Source organism: Salvelinus sp. IW2-2015, linkage group LG14, assembly GCF_002910315.2.
Source record: "Salvelinus sp. IW2-2015 linkage group LG14, ASM291031v2, whole genome shotgun sequence".
NCBI classification, from domain to species: domain Eukaryota; kingdom Metazoa; phylum Chordata; class Actinopteri; order Salmoniformes; family Salmonidae; genus Salvelinus; species Salvelinus sp. IW2-2015.
Genome location: NC_036854.1, coordinates 45,236,915 through 45,255,000, shown reverse-complemented (window position 1 = coordinate 45,255,000; position 18,086 = coordinate 45,236,915). Strand labels below are relative to the sequence as shown.

The window sequence follows — 18,086 nt, the reverse complement described above, 5'->3', positions numbered from 1 at the left end:
GATACTCACAAGTTTCCTAACGCAGAAAAGTTTTCAAATCTGCCACACCCCCTTCGAATCAACTTTTGTTTTGTGAGAGGAGAAAAACATACAACTCACTTTAAACATTTATTTTGGAATCCACCCCTCAAACAGTAATTTGCCTAATGATGTGTGAGTGGAGAAGGACCATCTCATTTCAAGCAAGTGCATTTCCATCCACGTTCACTCTCCTCGCCAACTCTCCTCGATTAACTTTGACCTTTTTCTAAAGGARGCGAGAGATGACGGAGGAGAGAGGTCGCAGGAGGTGAGCAAATCTATTTGATGAAAGGTCTTTGACTGGCGGTTCTTTAATAACGCTTATGTCAAGCAACATGGACGCAGTGAGCAGTGTTGCAGTGAGATTCTCAAGCAAATTTGCTGATACGCAAAGCAACTCAAACAACATTGAAATTGCATGCAACATCCAATCCTGTCATACATCACGGTTTCACAATTTATGTGTATATTCAACTGTTTGGTTATTGTAACAGCATCAATATTGACAAAATGTTAGCTGTATAATTTTGCTAGRGAGCCCAAATGGAATTGTCAGCACTGTATATCAAGCTAGTTGTTAGTTCAGATTAGACAACTTCCGTTGAAATGTCACAGGGTGAGGTAGCAGCACTTTTCAATACATATATACAGACTGTCAATGATGTCAAAAAGTTTGTATTCATTTTCAGTTAGGCATGTCCCTTAATATAATTATGTCTACATCAGAGTTTTGGGCAACCCACTTTTGTTTCTTGCTGGCTGAAGACCTTGCTAGCCAGATACTAGCTTACAKCAGACACAGATGAAAGCAGAAAACAACTAAGTTTCTTTGCCTTACATAAATAGGGGAAACCTAAATTATATTTGCTGACACGCTGCAGTCATATTTTGGCACCAGTAGACTAGCTAGCTACATATACAGTTGAAGTCGGAAGTTGACATACACTAAGGTTGGAGTCATTAAAACTTATTTTTCAACCACTCCACAAATTCCTTGTTAACTTCTCTTGGGTAGTGGGCAGCATTRGGAATTTTGGATGAAAAGAGTGCCCAAATTAAACTGCCAGCTACTCATCCGCAGAAGATAAGTTACGCATGTTATTAGTAGATTTCGATAGAAAACACTCTGCAGTTTCTAAAACTGTTTGAATCATGTCTGTGAGTATAACAGAACTTATTTAGCAGGTGAAACCACGAGGACAAACCATTCAGATTTTTTTTTTTTTGTCAAGGATCTGATTTTTTCTTTTACTCAATGAAGTTCTTTCAATGCTAGACTGAAAATACATTTATGTAGTTAACTGTGTATCATAGTCTTGACCTTGCGTGATGCAGATTTCCGTTACGCTGCTCTCACTGACTAGATGATCAACTACGATTCCTCAGACTTGGTGAGGTATTCCTATTGTCTGAATGAGAAGTAGGGCCACTAAGGAGGGTCACAAAGTGTTCTGTTTGTTAGAAGCGCGTGACCAGAAAGCTAGCTACAGTTGGTTTTAATCCTGTATTGAACACCAGATCATCCCGTCTTCAATTTTTATTGATTATTTCGTAAAAAATACCCTAAAGTTGTATTACAAAAGAGTTTTGAAATTTTGGAAGTTTACAGGTAAACCTTGAGATATTTGTAGTCACGTTTCACAAGTTGGAACCGGTGTTTTTCTGGATCAAACGCGCCAAATAAATGGACATTTTGGATATATATCGACCGGAATTAATCGAATAAAAGGACGCATGAATTATAAGGTTATTTCTCGTTTTTGTGTCGCCCTGCAGGGTTGAAATATGCTCTTCTCTCTTTGTTTACAATGGTGCTATCCTCAGATAATAGCATCGTTTGCTTTCGCCGAAAAGCCTATTTGAATTCTGACATGTTTGGTCGGATTCACACAGTGTGAGCTTTAATTTTGCGTGTCTTCTTCAGCTGTGTGCATTTTATATTGTATAAGTAGATTTTGATGAAAGGTAGATTTTTATAGTAATATTAATTTTGAATTTGGTCGCTCTGCATTTTCTCTGGCTTTTTGCCAAGTGAGACAGTAGCGTCCCGTTTAAACTCAGATTTTTGGATATAAATATGAACTTTACCGAACAAAACATACATGTATTGTGTAACATGAAAGTCCTATGAGTGTCATCTGATAAAGATCATCAAAGGTTGATATAATTTTATCTCTATTTCTGCTTTTTGTTTTCCTCTCTTTGGCTGGAAAAATGGCTGTCTTTTTATGTGACTTGGCTCTAACCTAACATAATCGTTGGTGTGCTTTCGTCGTATAAAACTTTTTGAAATGGACAACTTTGGCTGGATTTACAACAAGTGTATCTTTAAAATGGTGTAAAAATACTTGTAATGTTTGAGGTATTTAAATTGATGAGATATTCTGTTGTTGAATTTGGCACACTGCAGTTCACTGGCTGTGACAAGGTGGGACGCTACCGTCCCACATAACCTAGTGAGGTTAACAAACTATAGTTTTGGCAAGTCGGTTAGGACATCTACTTTGTGCAGACACAGGTAATTTTTCCAACAATTGTTTAGACAGATTATTCACTTATAATTCACTGTATCACAATTCCAGCGGGTCAGAAATTTACATACACTAAGTTGACTGTGCCTTTAAACAGCTGGAAAAATTCCATAAAATCATGTCATGGCTTTAGAAGCTTCTGATAGGCTAATTGACATCATTTGAGTCATTTGGAGGTGTACCTGTGGATGTATTTCAAGTCCTACCTTCAAACGCAGTGCCTCTTTGCTTGACATCAAGGGAAAATCAAAAGAAATCAGTCAAGAACTCTGAAAAAAAATTGTAGACCGCCACAAGTCTGGTTCTCCGAGCAATGTCCAAAGCCTGAAGGTACACGTTCATTGTACAAACAATAGTATGCAAGTATAAACACCATGGAACACACGCAACCGTCAACCGCTCAGAGAAGGAGCGCATTTTGTCTCCTAGAGATGAACGTAGTCGGTGCAAAAGTGCATCAATTCCAGAGCAACAGCCAAGGACCTTGAAATGCTGGAGAAACAGGTCCAAAAGTATCTACAGTATATCCACAGTAAAACGAGTCCTATATCGACATAACCTGAAAGGCCGCTCAGCAAGGAAGAAGCCAATGCTCCACAACCGCCATAAAAAAGCCAGACTACGGTTTGCACTGCACATGGGTACAAAGATCATACTTTTTGGAGAAATGTCCTCTGGTCTGATGAAACAAATAATAGAACTGTTTGGCCTAATGACCATCGTAATGTTTGCAGGAAAAAGGGGGAGGCTTGCAAGTCGAAGAACACCATCCCGACCGTGAAGCATGGGGTGGCAGCGATCCTGTTGGGGGGTGCTTTGCTGCAGGAGGGACTGGTGCACTTCACAAAATAGATGGCATCATGAGAATGGAAAATATGTGGATGTATTGAAGCAACATCTCAAGACATCAGTCGGGAAGTTAAAGCTTGGTCGCAAATGGGTCTTCCAAATGGACATTGACCCCAAGCATACTTCCAAAGTTGTGGCAAAGTGCTTAAGGACCACAAAAAGTCAAGGTATTAGAGTGGCCATCACAAACCATGACCTCAATCCTATAGAACATTTGTGGGCAGAAACTGAAAAATCATGTGCGAGCAAGGAGGCCTACAAACCTGACTCAGTTACACCAGCTCAGTCAGGACGAATTGGCCAAAATTCACCCAACATATTGTGGGAAGTTTGTGAAAGGCTACCCGAAAATTTGACCCAAGTTAAACAATAAAGAAATGCTACCAAATACTAATTGAGTGTATGTAAACTTCTGACCCACTGGGAATGTGATGAAAGAAATAAACAGCTCTGAAATAATATTCTCTCTACTATTATTTGACATTTCACATTCTTAAAATAAAGGTGATCCTAACTGACCTAAGACAGGTAATGTTTACTAGGATTAAATGTCAGGAATTGTGAAAACTGAGTTTAAATCTATTGGCTAAGGTGTATGTAAACTTCTGACTTCAACTGTATAAATGTCCCTCTGTGATCACATCTTCTGCGATGTTGGTTACAAAGCTGTACATATTTAAATTAGGTAGAGAATAAGKCTTCCATTGGTGTATTAAATGTAGACTTTTATGATGTCACAAAAAGCCTTTAATAATCCCACCTCCATTCTACCTCCTGAATSAAATTGTTTGACATGGGGTAGGGGACCAGTAACTTTATGATGAAACTTTATCAATGTAGAAGCAACAATCATGTTCCATACTCTGGTAGTCCTGGTTTCATCTAAATATCATCACATTTCCATATTAGTACTCTTCACAGCAAGATTACGCCAGGTTTTTACTCATAGCTGGTCGGCGATAAAGAATTGAAGGTCTTCTTTTGTAAGAGCCATCACAAGTCCCCCTTGATGGTTAGTTGCACTCACATTGCCTTCCAAAATACAGACAAAGCACTTATAGTACAGTACAGGTATTCTGAAGCAGATCACACTGTGCAGCTGCAACCTCCCCTGAACAGTCATCTATAACCAGGGATGTATTCAAGTGAGAAAAACAAGAGAGATACATTTCCAGGTGAAAGCAGGGAMGAAGGCTACGCGAAAAACACCCTGTTTCAACATTCTCAGCAAAATAGATTAAGCAGAGAAAAACCATTATCATAAACACACTTGAATGCTTTCTGAGATAAAGAGGGTAGAGTTTAGTGAGGCAGTGGGCAGCCTCCCAAACTGAAGCCCCATGCACAGAGGAGAGTTGCGATGCGAGGAGAGGAGGCGAGGAGAGGTGGGAAGGAGAGTAGGTGAGGAGCCGAAGAGAGGAGGCGAGGATAAACAACCTCCCATTGAGATCATAACCCTGTGCACTGATTGATGTTTAGAAATAGTGWTAATTAATTTTCTCTTACAGATATGTCCCTGTTCAGTTCACCCGCATGTATACATCACTTCGTGCCCAGATTTTTCCCAATACACAATGATAATAGAGCTAGGTTTTATTGGTGCATAGATTTAGGAAAGTACGGTATGTTCACTCTGAGGGTACTGATAAAATGCTGCACGTGGCAGGTCTTTATACTTTTATTTATAAATCATGGCTTTATGTCTAATAAATCACAATTTTTTTTTCATGAAAATAACTACAAATGTATATTTTTTATCATTTATTTTCCCTGAGCCCTTTTTTGACACTGAAATAAGCAATCTAATCTATATTTACTGCACTGCACATATAATCTTGTTGCTAGCCAAAAAAATATGTAGAAATACAACKATTTCTTGATGTAATTTTTTATGAGTCATGGAACTTAAAGGATAACTTAACGAAATGTACTGACATCTTGAGTTTATTGTGTCTAGACGATACTAAAATAACGATCTCAACAGCCATGCAATCCTTTGATGATTCTCTTTCAGTTTAATATTCAAATGTTTTTCTCTCTCAGGTAATTCAAATCTTCAGTGCAAAGGACCAGGATCTACCACAAAGTGGTCATAAGTTCTCCTTCAAACCATCAGAGAGGGACGTCAACAACAAGAACTTCACTATCCAAGACTTTGGAAGTGAGTTACAGTATCTTGACCAGGTTTCTGACACTGTGCCAGTGAGGAAGAAAAAYTAGTCCTCATAGTGAAGAAGCATGATGACAGCACCTAACATATTTCTAGGTGATACAGTGAATCATTACACCTGCTACAAGGTCACATCAGTCTCCTTTAGACATATGTCGTTATGAGTACCTGATAGATAGTGTTAWCATATAACCCAAGAAAAGTACTGAATATTTGTATTAATTTTGTGCAGTAGCCATAGCCATCACCAATGGGAGTCAACTATCTAAAATATTCATAAATGAGTACTGTTGTGTCAATTCTATATGATTTAGKATATGTTGTCATATATACTTAACAAAAATATAAATGCAACAACTTKAAATATGTTAATGAGTTACAGTTCATAGAAGGAAATAAGTCAATTGAAATACATTCATTAGGCCCAAATCCATTGATTTCACATGACTGGGCAGGGGTGGAGCCATGGGTGGGCCTGTGAGGGCATAGGCCCACCCACTTAGGAGCCAGGCCCAGCCAATCAGAATACGTTTTTCCCCACAAAAGGGCTTTATTACAGAAKATTTKATKTTTTATTTCAGCTCATGAAACTTGGGACCTACACTTTACATGTTGCGTATATATTTTTGTTCAGTATAGTATATTCTCAGAAAGGTATGATGTCTCTTTCCAATGGGCATATTGCAAAACACACCCTTTGAAGACGGGTGTGAGTATGACCCATTGCAGTATGAAGCTGTGGAAAGGAATGCATTTCTCAACCTTGAAGAGAGACCRGGKCTGAACCCCTGATCCAGATTTACCTTTTGGACACAGAGCCTTACAGCTTTCCGCCTTGCCGTCACTGTGCCAACAGACACAATCTCCAGATACAGGGATGAGATCTGATGCGCAGGGACAAGGCATTCAAAGCACCAAAGGCGAAGTCTAGCAAAGCAAGAGAAAATAGAAAAAACACATCCCGCCTCCAAAATGGAACCCTATTCCCTTTATAGTGCACTATTCAAGTAGTGCACTATAAAAGGAAAGGGTGCCATTTGGAACGAACCCATAATCTGTGCATAACATGTAAGGTGTGTTGAGACACCTTGACCCTTCTGTCAGGAAAAAGTCCCRGGCGTTGTCAGAGGAACAAACCAATCTTGACAGGGGTCAGACAGTCTAGCCACACTGGTCAGGTCTGGGGCTGGTCCAACCTGACACATCGCCCTGTTCCTGAGAAACCCTGTCCAGGTCTATTCCTCTGACCAACTTCACACCTGCTCCAGCACCACCCCAACGCCACCTTACTTTCTTAGTACATGATTACCTTACTCTCCTTAGCAGGCCACATGGTTCCTTTATTCTTAATCATTGTTTYACCTTCTAGTTTCCTAGAGTTATGTCAGATGAATGAACACATAGAAAACACAAAAGTTCCCCAGCACATTCTGTTGTAGTGGATAAGGGTCTAAGGCTGCCATGTTGTCCRGGAGGCAGTTTAAACATTTTGACTTGCTGGCTGAGGTAACGTCAGGTCACCCTTGTTCAAGASAAGGGACAGAAAACAACCAACTCATAACATTTCTGATGTAATTTCCAACAGGAATACACAGGTTCAGTAAAAGCATTATCATTGTCTCATTGTATAGGCTAGTGTATCCCGAATAGTCATTTGTAGTTAAATTTGTTTCTTTCTGTTCCAGATAACACAGCGGGGATAGTGACTCTGCGCAGCYACTTCCGACGGCGTTCCCAGGAGATCTACTTCCTTCCTGTGGTGATCCAGGACAGTGGCTACCCCGTCCAAAGCAGTACGGGCATCCTGACCATCCGTGTGTGTGGCTGTGAGTCGGATGGATCGCTCCTCACCTGCAGTGCAGAGGCCATCTTCCTCCCAGTGGGGCTGAGTACAGGGGCCCTGATAGCCATACTCCTCTGCATTGTCATTCTTCTGGGTGAGTCATTTAGTATGCCTCATTCACTCCTCCTAGTCATTGAATGTGTGATGGAGTTTATCCCTTTAAGGCCAACCCTGGGCGTCAACCAACATTCACAAAAACACTAACATACTCACAAAGCAGTGCCATAACCACTAGACTAACCACCACCATAGTCAGTATATTATCATTCTATTGGGTGAGTATTGAGTAATTTACCCTTGTGGTAGGTCCTACTCAGTTATGACTGTGTAATGTTTTATTGTATGGCTGAGTACTGGGGCTTTGATAGCCATCCTCCTGTGCATTGTCATTATACTGGGTGAGTAATTTACAGCTAGGGTACGTCCTCCTAATCAGTAATGACTATGTAACAGATCAGTGTGTGTCCCTGTACGGCGACACAGGACACAAACCCACAATAGCTCTGTATAGTTTAAGTTCTCTCTAAGCCAGGGGAGGGGGGTTCTAYGCTAACATATTGAATTATTTTAATAAACCAATTAAGCAAATTTGAGCAGTCTTGATACAACAGTTTGAACAGAAATGCAATTGTTCATTGAATCAGTCTAAAACTTTGCACATATACTGCTGCCATCTAGTGGCCAAAATCTAAATTGAGCCTAACCTGGAATAGTACGTTATGGCCTTTCTCTTGCGTTTCAAAGATGACGGGAGAAAAAAATAATAATGRGCATGTTTTTTTATTTGRATTATCTTTTACCAGATCTAATGTGTGTTATTCMCCWACATAAATTCACATTTCCACAAACTTCAAAGTGTTTCCTTTCAAATGGTATCAAGSATATACATATACTTGTTCAGGTCCTGAGCTACAGGCAGTTAGATTTGGATATGTCATTTTAGTTGAAAATTGAAAAAAAAGGGTTCYATCCACTTCTTAAGGCTAGGCYTCCTGCTAGCGGGACAAKCTCCGGTGAAACTGGAGGGAGTGCAATTCAAATAAACAATCATAAAAATTATGGATATTAAACATTTAGGTACATACCAGTGTCTTATATCAGTTAAAAGCTTAAATTCTTGTTAATCTAACTGCATTGTCCAATTAGCAGTAGGCTTCTACAGGGAAAGGTCATGCGATTGGGAACGGCCCACATCAAAATATTTTTCCACCGCACAGGTTTCATAAATTCATAAATAGCGAAAAATTCACTTACTTTAAAAAAAATCTTCCTCTGATTGTCATCAAAGGGTCCAATGTTACAGCCATGTAGTGTCTGTTTGTATATAAAATCCTTCTTTATATTCCAAAAAGTCTGTTTAGTTGGCACCATTGATTTGAGTAATCACTCGTTCAACATGCAGAGAAAGAATCCAAAAAGCTACGCAAACTTTGTTAAAACAACTCCAAAATACATTTCTTATTAATCCTCAGATACCCTAAAATTTAATTAAACTATAAAAGTCATACGGAAAGAAGTATGTTCATTAGGAAAATATATTATAGAGGTGCATGTCCTCTTAGCAGTCGCATACATTGAAATTCCAAATCGGGTCCCTGTATCAAAACTCATTTTCTTCCTCTTTTGAGAAACAAGCCTGAAACCTTGAACAAAGATTATAATAAATAAATAAAAATAAAAAATAATTTTTTTTCCCCCCGTACGTTCCATTGGAAAGAGGCTCTCAAAAAAATTAATTCCCGTTTTCTTTGGTTTCACCTACCATATCTATTTTCTTATAGTCTCCTTCATTATTTTAACATTTCTACAAACCTCAGAGTTGTTCTTTCCAATGTTACCAATTATATGCATTTCCTGGCTCAGGCCTGAGCAACACGGCAGTTTACTTGGAGTCAGGCGGAAATGGAAAAAATAGACCCTAGACTGAAGAAGATTATTACGAATTTTAAGATGGTAATCCAAGGATAATTTAGCTATTTAATTTTAAGACCCTTAAGGCATAAAATAATATATTAAAAATATATATTGATAAACATTTGAATTTTTGCATTTCTGCTATTAGCCAACAGAAACGCATTAAATAACAGATTCACTACATGGTAACAACTGTCCGATCGTCAATGGAGAGAGAGGGGACCAAGGCAGCAGCGTGGAAAAATACATCTTCTCTTTATTAGAAGAAGACAACAAACAAAACAACAAAAGACGAAGTGAAGCTATCAAAGACTAAGTGCAAAACATGCAACATATAGACACAGACAATTACCCACAAAAACCCCAATGCCTATGACTGCCTTAAATATGTGCTCTCAATCAGAGACAATGAACCACAGCTGCCTCTAATTGAGAACCAATCTAGGCAGCCAGAACATAACTAACAACTACACTAGACACTACAAAAACACATACATTCCCCATGTCACACCCTGACCAACTAAAAAACATAAAAAAAGAGAATACTAAGGCAGGGCGTGACAGTACCCCCCCCAAAGTGCGGACTCCGACCGCAAAACTGACATAGAAAGGGGAGGTCCGGTGGCCACCATCACGGCGGCTCCGGGTGCGGGACGTGCCCCCACTCCACCATTGTCAATACCCGCTTTGTAGCCTCCTCCAAATGGCCACCTCCAAATTAACCCACTGGATTAGGGCGCACCGGACTGAGGGCAACACCGAATGGGGGCAGCTCGCTGGGGGCGACTCCGACTGAGGACGGCAGCTCGACTGGACGCGCAGCTCCGACTGAGGGACGGCAGCTCCTGACTGGGCGACGGCAGCTCAGCGACCTCTGGCTGATGGCGCTAGCTCACTGGCTGGCTGCACGGCTCTGGCTGGTCATGGCTGGCTGACGGCTCTGACTGTCATGGCTGGCTGACGGCTCTGCTGGCATGGGCTGGGCTGACGCTCTGCTGGTCATGGCTGGCTGAGCTCTCTGTGTCAGGGGCATGGCTGCGCTGACGGCTGCTGGCTGGCTGGCTAGGCCTGCTGACTGGCTCTGGCTGTCATGGCTCGACGGGCTTGGCTCGATCCTGTGTCTGTACCGGACGGTGCTCTGGCTGATCCTGTCTTGACGGATCTCTGGCTATCCCTTCTGGCGGAAGTCGGCGTCCTTCGGCGGCATCTCGCTCCTGTCAGGCGAAGCTCTAGCGGCTCCTGTCTGGCGGACGGCTCTGAAGCTCATGGCAGAGGGCGGCTTTGCAGGCTCTATGGCAGACGGCGCTTTGAAGAGCTCCAGTCACGGACAGTTCAGACGGCGTTGGGCAGACGGCAGTTTCAGGCGCCGCTGGCGGCACGGCAGTTCAGGCAGCGGGCACGGCAGCTCTGGCAGCACAGTGCCAGATCTGACCGGTTGAGACGCACTATAGGCCTGGTGCGTGGTGCCGGAACTGGAGGTACCGGGCTAAGGACACGCACCTTCAGGCTAGTGCGGGGAGAAGGAACAGGGCATACTGGACCCTGGAGACGCACATTAGGCCTGATGCGTGGTGCCGGAACTGGTGGTACCGGGCTGGGGACACGCATCTCAGGGCTAGTGCGGGGAGCAGCAACAGGACGCACAGGACTCTGGAAACGCACAGGAGGCTTGGTGCGTGGTGTAGGCCCTGGTGGTAATGGGCTGGAGACACGCACCACAGGGCTAGTGCGTGGAGGAGGAACAGGGCTCTGGAGACGCACAGGAAGCCTGCTGCGTGGTGTAGGCACTGGTGGTACTGGGCTGGGGCGGGGAGGTGGCGCCGGAAATACCGGACCGTGCAGGCGTACTGGCTCCCTTGAGCACTGAGCCTGCCCAACCTTACCTGGTTGTATGCTCCCCGTAGCCCACCCAGTGCGGGGAGGTGGAATAACCCGCACCGGGCTATGTAGGCGAACCGGGGACATCATGCGTAAGGCTGGTGCCATGTAAGCCGGCCCAAGGAGACGTACTGGAGGCCATATATGTAGAGCCGGCTTCATGGCACTTGGCTCAATGCTCAATCTAGCCCGGCAGATACGAGGAGCTGGTATGTACCGCACCGGGCTATGCACACGTACAGGAGACACCGTGCGCTCTACTGCGTAACACGGTGTCTGCCCGTACTCTCGCTCTCCACGGTAAGTACAGGGAGTATGCGCAGGTCTCCTACCTGACTTCGCCACACTCCCTTTTAGCCTCCCCCCCAAGAAAATGTTGGGTTGTACTCGCGGGCTTCCAGCCTTGCTTCCGTGCTGCCTCCTCATATCGCCGCCTCTCTGCTTTCGCTGCCTCCAGCTCAGCTTTGGGGCGGTGATATTCTCCTGGTTGAGCCCAAGGTCCCTTACCATCCAATTCGTCCTCCCATGTCCAGAAATCCTGTGTAGGTGGGTCCTGTTGTCGCTTGACACGCCGCTTGGTTCGATTCTGGTGGGTAATTCTGTCACGATCGTCAATGGGAGAGAGGCCAGGGCGTGACAACAGCAGATAGTCCCCGCCAAAAAATGTGTTTTGAAGTGTCTGTCCTATATCTGAGAGATAAAAGAAAGATCAGGAAACTATTTTTATTTTTACATGTATTTATCCCCTTATTTTAGGCACTAAACTATCTCCAAATATACTTCCATACATTTTTAAAACTTGTACCTGGACCTTCAAACAAGTCTTGTGAGGCTTGTGGGTGTCCTAGAGTAGCAGCTTTCAATGGAGTGGTCATAGTTTGTAAGCCAAACCATTCGTAAGCTACAGACATTTTCGTGAGAAGACTGATTTTCGGGATGTCTCGTGGTCAGACCAACACCGCTCCAGCTCTGCCACCTGTCACCGCATATGTGGAGGGGCTATATCGGTGGATGCGTTGGATTGAGATGCAGCCCATGAAATCTCTAGCATAAAACAGACTTGTGGATATATTTGTATTATGTTAATTAGATTTCCGCTGTTCGTAGACTAAGGGATATCATCACTTATGTAGGCTAACCTTAACACCTAGCCCCATGAATGAGACACTGGAAGTGACACTTCATTCCGCACCCAATGGTCACCTCGGCAAGTCTGTGTTCTATTGATCACAATGAACTTGCGAGCAGATGTGAACTAAATGGCCAGTGAGAGCTTATCTATCGGGCAACGGCATCATCGTCTCTCAGAAATAAATTATTTTCACAACTGGCCAACCCAACCAAGACTATAGTTTTAGTAAGGGTAGCAGTTATGATTTGTCCGGTTGCAGGGATAGGGTTGCATTACGGTTAATTACAGAACATGTATTAAAGGTCCTGAATAGTCATTCTGAAAAGTACTTTTTCTCTCAAGGCTATCTACTAGTAAGTTTGAAAAGACAGGCTGAGTGTGCAGGAAAATTATATTTGTGAGCTCGCCTTGACCAGTGAAAAGTTTGGACACACCTACAGTGGGGCAAAAAAGTATTTAGTCAGCCACCAATTGTGCAAGTTCTCCCACTTAAAAAGATGAGAGAGGCCTGTAATTGTCATCATAGGTACACCTCAACTATGACAGACAAAATGAGAAAAGAATTCCAGAAAATCACATTGTAGGGTTTTTAATTAATTTATTTGCAAATTATGGTGGAAAATAAGTATTTGGTCACCTACAAACAAGCAAGATGTCTGGCTCTCACAGACCTGTAACTTCTTCTTTAAGAGGCTCTTCTGTACTCCACTCGTTACCTGTATTATTGGCACCTGTTTGAACTTGTTATCAGTATAAAAGACACCTGTCCACAACCTCAAACAGTCACACTCCAAACTCCACTATGGCCAAGACCAAAGAGCTGTCAAAGGACACCCCACTGTACCTATGCAAGGGTTTTTCTTTATTTTTACGATGTAGAATAATAATGAAGACGTAAAAACTATAAAATAACACATATGGAATCATTTAGTAACCAAAAAAGTNTATGGATATTAAACATTTAGGTACATACCAGTGTCTTATATCAGTTAAAAGCTTAAATTCTTGTTAATCTAACTGCATTGTCCAATTTACAGTAGGCTTTACAGGGAAAGCATGCCATGCGATTGTTTGAGGACGGCCCACATCAAAATATTTTTCCACCGGCACAGGTTTCATAAATTCATAAATAGCGATTAAATATTCACTTACTTTAAAAAAAATCTTCCTCTGATTTGTCATRCAAAGGGTCCAAGTTACAGCATGTAGTGTCTGTTTGTTAGATAAAATCCTTCTTTATATTCCAAAAAGTCTGTTTAGTTGGCYCCATTGATTTGAGTAATCCACTCGTTCAACATGCAGAGAAAGGAATCCAAAAAGCTACCGCTAAACTTTGTTAAAACAACTCAAAATACATTTCTATTTAATCCTCAGATACCCTAAAATTTAATTAAACTATAAAATTTCATACGGAAAGAAGTATGTTCATTAGGAAAATTATATTATAGCAGGTGCATGTCCTCTTAGCAGTCGCATACATGAAATTCCAAATCGGTGTCCCTGTATCAAAACTCATTATTCTTCCTCGTTTTGGAAGAAACAAGCCTGAAACCTTGAACAAAGATTTATAAATAAATAAATAAAATAAAAAAATAATTTTTTTTCCCCCCGTACGTTCCATTGGAAGAGTATGGGCTCTCAAAAAAATAATTCCGGTTGGTTTTTCTTTGGATTTTCACCTACCATATCTATTTTCTTATAGTCTCCTTCATTATTTTAACATTTCTACAAACCTCAGAGTGTGTTCTTTCCAATGTTACCAATTATATGCATTTCCTGGCTTCAGGGCCTGAGCAACAGGCAGTTTACTTTGGGAGTCAGGCGGAAATGGAGAAAAATAGACCCTAGACTGAAGAAGATTTATTACGAAGTTTTAAGATGGTAATACCAAGGATAATTTAGCTATTTTAATTTTAAGACCCCTTAAGGCATAAAATAATATATTTAAAAATATATATTTGATGAAACATTTGAATTTTGCATTTCTGCTATTAGCCAACAGAAACGCATTAAATAACAGATTCACTACATGGAACAACTGTCACGATCGTCAATGGGAGAGAGAGAGGACCAAGGCGCAGCGTGTGGAAAATACATCTTCTCTTTATTAGAAGAAGGACAACGAAACAAAACAACAAACAGACGAGAGCCCTTTTTGACACTGAAATATGCAATTTCTATATTTACTGCCACTGCACATATAATCTTGTTGCTAGCCAAAAATATGTAGAAATACAACCATTTCTTGATTTATTTTTTATGAGTCATGGAACTTAAAGGAAACTTAACGGAATGTCCTGACATCTTGAGTTTATTGTGTCTAGACGATACTAAAATAACGATCTCAACAGCCATTGCAATCCTTGATGATTCTCTTTCAGTTTAATATTCAAATGTTTTCTCTCTCAGGTAATTCAAATCTTCAGTGCAAAGGACCAGGATCTACCACAAAGTGGTCATAAGTTCTCCTTCAAAACCATCAGAGAGGGCGTCAACAACAAGAACTTCACTATCCAAGACTTTGGAAGTGAGTTACAGTATCTTGACCAGGTTCTGACACTGTGCAGTGAGGAAGAAAAAATAGTCCTCATAGTGAAGAAGCATGATGACAGCACTAACATATTTCTAGGTGATACAGTGAATCATTACACCTGCTACAAGGTCACATCAGTCTCCTTTAACATATGTCGTTATATGATACCTGATAGATATGTTATCATATAACCCAAGAAAGTACTGAATATTTGTATTAATTGTGCAGTAGCCATAGCCATCACCAATGGGAGTCAACTATCTAAAATATTCATAAATGAGTACTGTTGTGTCAATTCTATATGATTTAGAATATGTTGTCATATATACTTAACAAAAATATAAATGCAACAACTTCAAATATGTTAATGAGTTACAGTTCATAGAAGGAAATAAGTCAATTGAAATACATTCATTAGGCCCAAATCCATTGATTTCACATGACTGGGCAGGGGTGGAGCCATGGGTGGGCCTGTGAGAGGCATAGGCCCACCCACTTAGGAGCCAGGCCCAGCCAATCAGAATACGTTTTTTCCCACAAAAGGGCTTTATTACAGAAAATTTATATTTTATTTCAGCTCATGAAACTGTGGACCTACACTTTACATGTTGCGTATATATTTTTGTTCAGTTAGTATATTCTCAGAAAGGTATGATGTCTCTTTCCAATGGGCATATTGCAAAACACACCCTTTGAAGACGGGTGTGAGTATGACCCATTGCAGTATGAAGCTGTGGAAAGGAATGCATTTCTCAACCTTGAAGAGAGACCTGGCCTGAACCCCTGATCCAGATTTACCTTTTGGACACAGAGCCTTACAGCTTTCCGCCTTGCCGTCACTGGCCAACAGACACAATCTCCAGATACAGGATGAGATCTGATGCGCAGGGACAAGGCATTCAAAGCACCAAAGGCGAAGTCTAGCAAAGCAAGAGAAAATAGAAAAAACACATTCCGCCTCCAAATGGAACCCTATTCCCTTATAGTGCACTATTCAAGTAGTGCACTATAAAAGGAAAGGGTGCCATTTGGAACGAACCCATAATCTGTGCATAACATGTAAGGCTGTGTTGAGACACCTTGACCCTTCTGTCAGGAAAAAGTCCCGGCGTTGTCAGAGGAACAAACCAATCTTGACAGGGGTCAGACAGTCTAGCCACACTGGTCAGGTCTGGGGTGGTCCAACCTGACACATCGCCCTGTTCCTGAGAAACCCTGTCCAGGTCTATTCCTCTGACCAACTTCACACCTGCTCCAGCACCACCCCAACGCCACCTTACTTTCTTGTACATGATTACCTTACTCTCCTTAGCAGGCCACATGGTTCCTTTATTCTTAATCATTGTTTAACCTTCTAGTTTCCTAGAGTTATGTCAGATGAATGAACACATAGAAAACACAAAAGTTCCCCAGCACATTCTGTTGTAGTGGATAAGGGTCTAAGGCTGCCATGTTGGTCCCGGAGGCAGTTTAAACATTTTGACTTGCTGGCTGAGGTAACGTCAGGTCACCCTTGTTCAAGACAAGGCGACAGAAAACAACCAACTCATAACATTTCTGATGTAATTTCCAACAGGAATACACAGGTTCAGTAAAAGCATTATCATTGTCTCATTGTATAGGCTAGTGTATCCCGAATAGTCATTTGTAGTTAAATTTGTTTCTTTCTGTTCCAGATAACACAGCGGGGATAGTGACTCTGCGCAGCACTTCGACGGCCGTTCCAGGAGATCTACTTCCTTCCTGTGGTGATCCAGGACAGTGGCTTACCCCGTCCAAAGCAGTACGGCATCCTGACCATCCGTGTGTGTGGCTGTGAGTCGGATGGATCGCTCCTCACCTGCAGTGCAGAGGCCATCTTCCTCCCAGTGGGCTGAGTACAGGGGCCCTGATACCATACTCCTCTGCATTGTCATTCTTCTGGGTGAGTCATTTAGTATGCCTCATTCACTCCTCCTAGTCATTGAATGTGTGATGGAGTTTATCCCTTTAAGGCCAACCCTGGGCGTCAACCAACAATTCACAAAAAACACTAACATACTCACAAAGCAGTGCCATAACCACTAGACTAACCACCACCATAGTCAGTATATTATCATTCTATTGGTGGAGTATTGAGTAATTTACCCTTGTGGTAGGTCATACTCAGTTATGACTGTGTAATGTTTTATTGTATGGCTGAGTACTGGGGCTTTGATAGCCATCCTCCTGTGCATTTCATTATACTGGGTGGAGTCATTTACAGCTAGGTACATCCTCCTAATCAGTAATGACTATGTAACAGATCAGGTGTGTCCCTGTACGGCGACACAGGACACAAACCCACAATAGCTCTGTATAGTTTAAGTTCTCTCTAAGCCAGGGGAGGGGTTCTAAGCTTAACATATTGAATTATTAATAACCAATAACAATATTGAGCATTAATTAATATACGAAAGCAGTCTTGATCACAAATTTTGCACATATACTGCTGCCATCTAGTGCGCCAAAATCTAAATTGAGCCTAACCTGGAATAGTACGTTATGGCCTTTCTCTTGCGTTTCAAAGATGACGGGAGAAAAAAAATAATAATGTGCATGTTTTTTTATTTGCATTATCTTTTACCAGATCTAATGTGTGTTATTCGCCTACATAAATTACATTTCTCACAAACTTCAAAGTGTTTCCTTTCAAATGTATCAAGGATATACATATACTTGTTCAGGTCCTGAGCTACAGGCAGTTAGATTTGGATATGTCATTTTAGTTGAAAATTGAAAAAAAAGGGTCAATCCACTTCTTAAGGCTAGGCGTCCTCTGCTAGCGGGACAACTCCGGTGAAACTTGGAGGGAGTGCACATTCAAATAAACAATCATAAAACTTATGATATTAAACATTTAGGTACATACAGTGTCTTATATCAGTTAAAAGCTTAAATTCTTGTTATCTAACTGCATTGTCCAATTTACAGTAGGCTTTACAGGGAAAGCATGCCATGCGATTGTCTTGAGGGGACCCAACATCAAAATATTTTTCCACCGGCACAGGTTTCATAAATTCATAAATAGCGATTAAATATTCAACTTACTTTAAAAAAAATCTCCTCTGATTGTCATCCAAAGGGTCCAAGTTACAGCATGTAGTGTCGTTTGTTAGATTAAAATCCTTCTTTATATTTCCAAAAAGTCTGTTTAGTTGGCGCCCATTGATTTGAGTAATCCACTCATTCACCAT

The 18,086-nt window shown here is 41.5% G+C and overlaps 1 protein-coding gene across 1 annotated transcript in view; it reads left to right on the top strand.

Annotated features, from left to right (window-relative positions):
* The window catches only part of LOC111973606 (cadherin-12-like), a 213,753-nt gene that overhangs the window by 183,816 nt on the left and 11,851 nt on the right, over nt 1–18,086 (top strand). The window contains exons 10-11 of the mRNA XM_024000989.2: nt 5,445–5,562; nt 7,257–7,508. Of these exons, the coding sequence (XP_023856757.1) occupies nt 5,445–5,562; nt 7,257–7,508 (370 nt within the window). The remainder of the gene's footprint in view (nt 1–5,444; nt 5,563–7,256; nt 7,509–18,086) is intronic.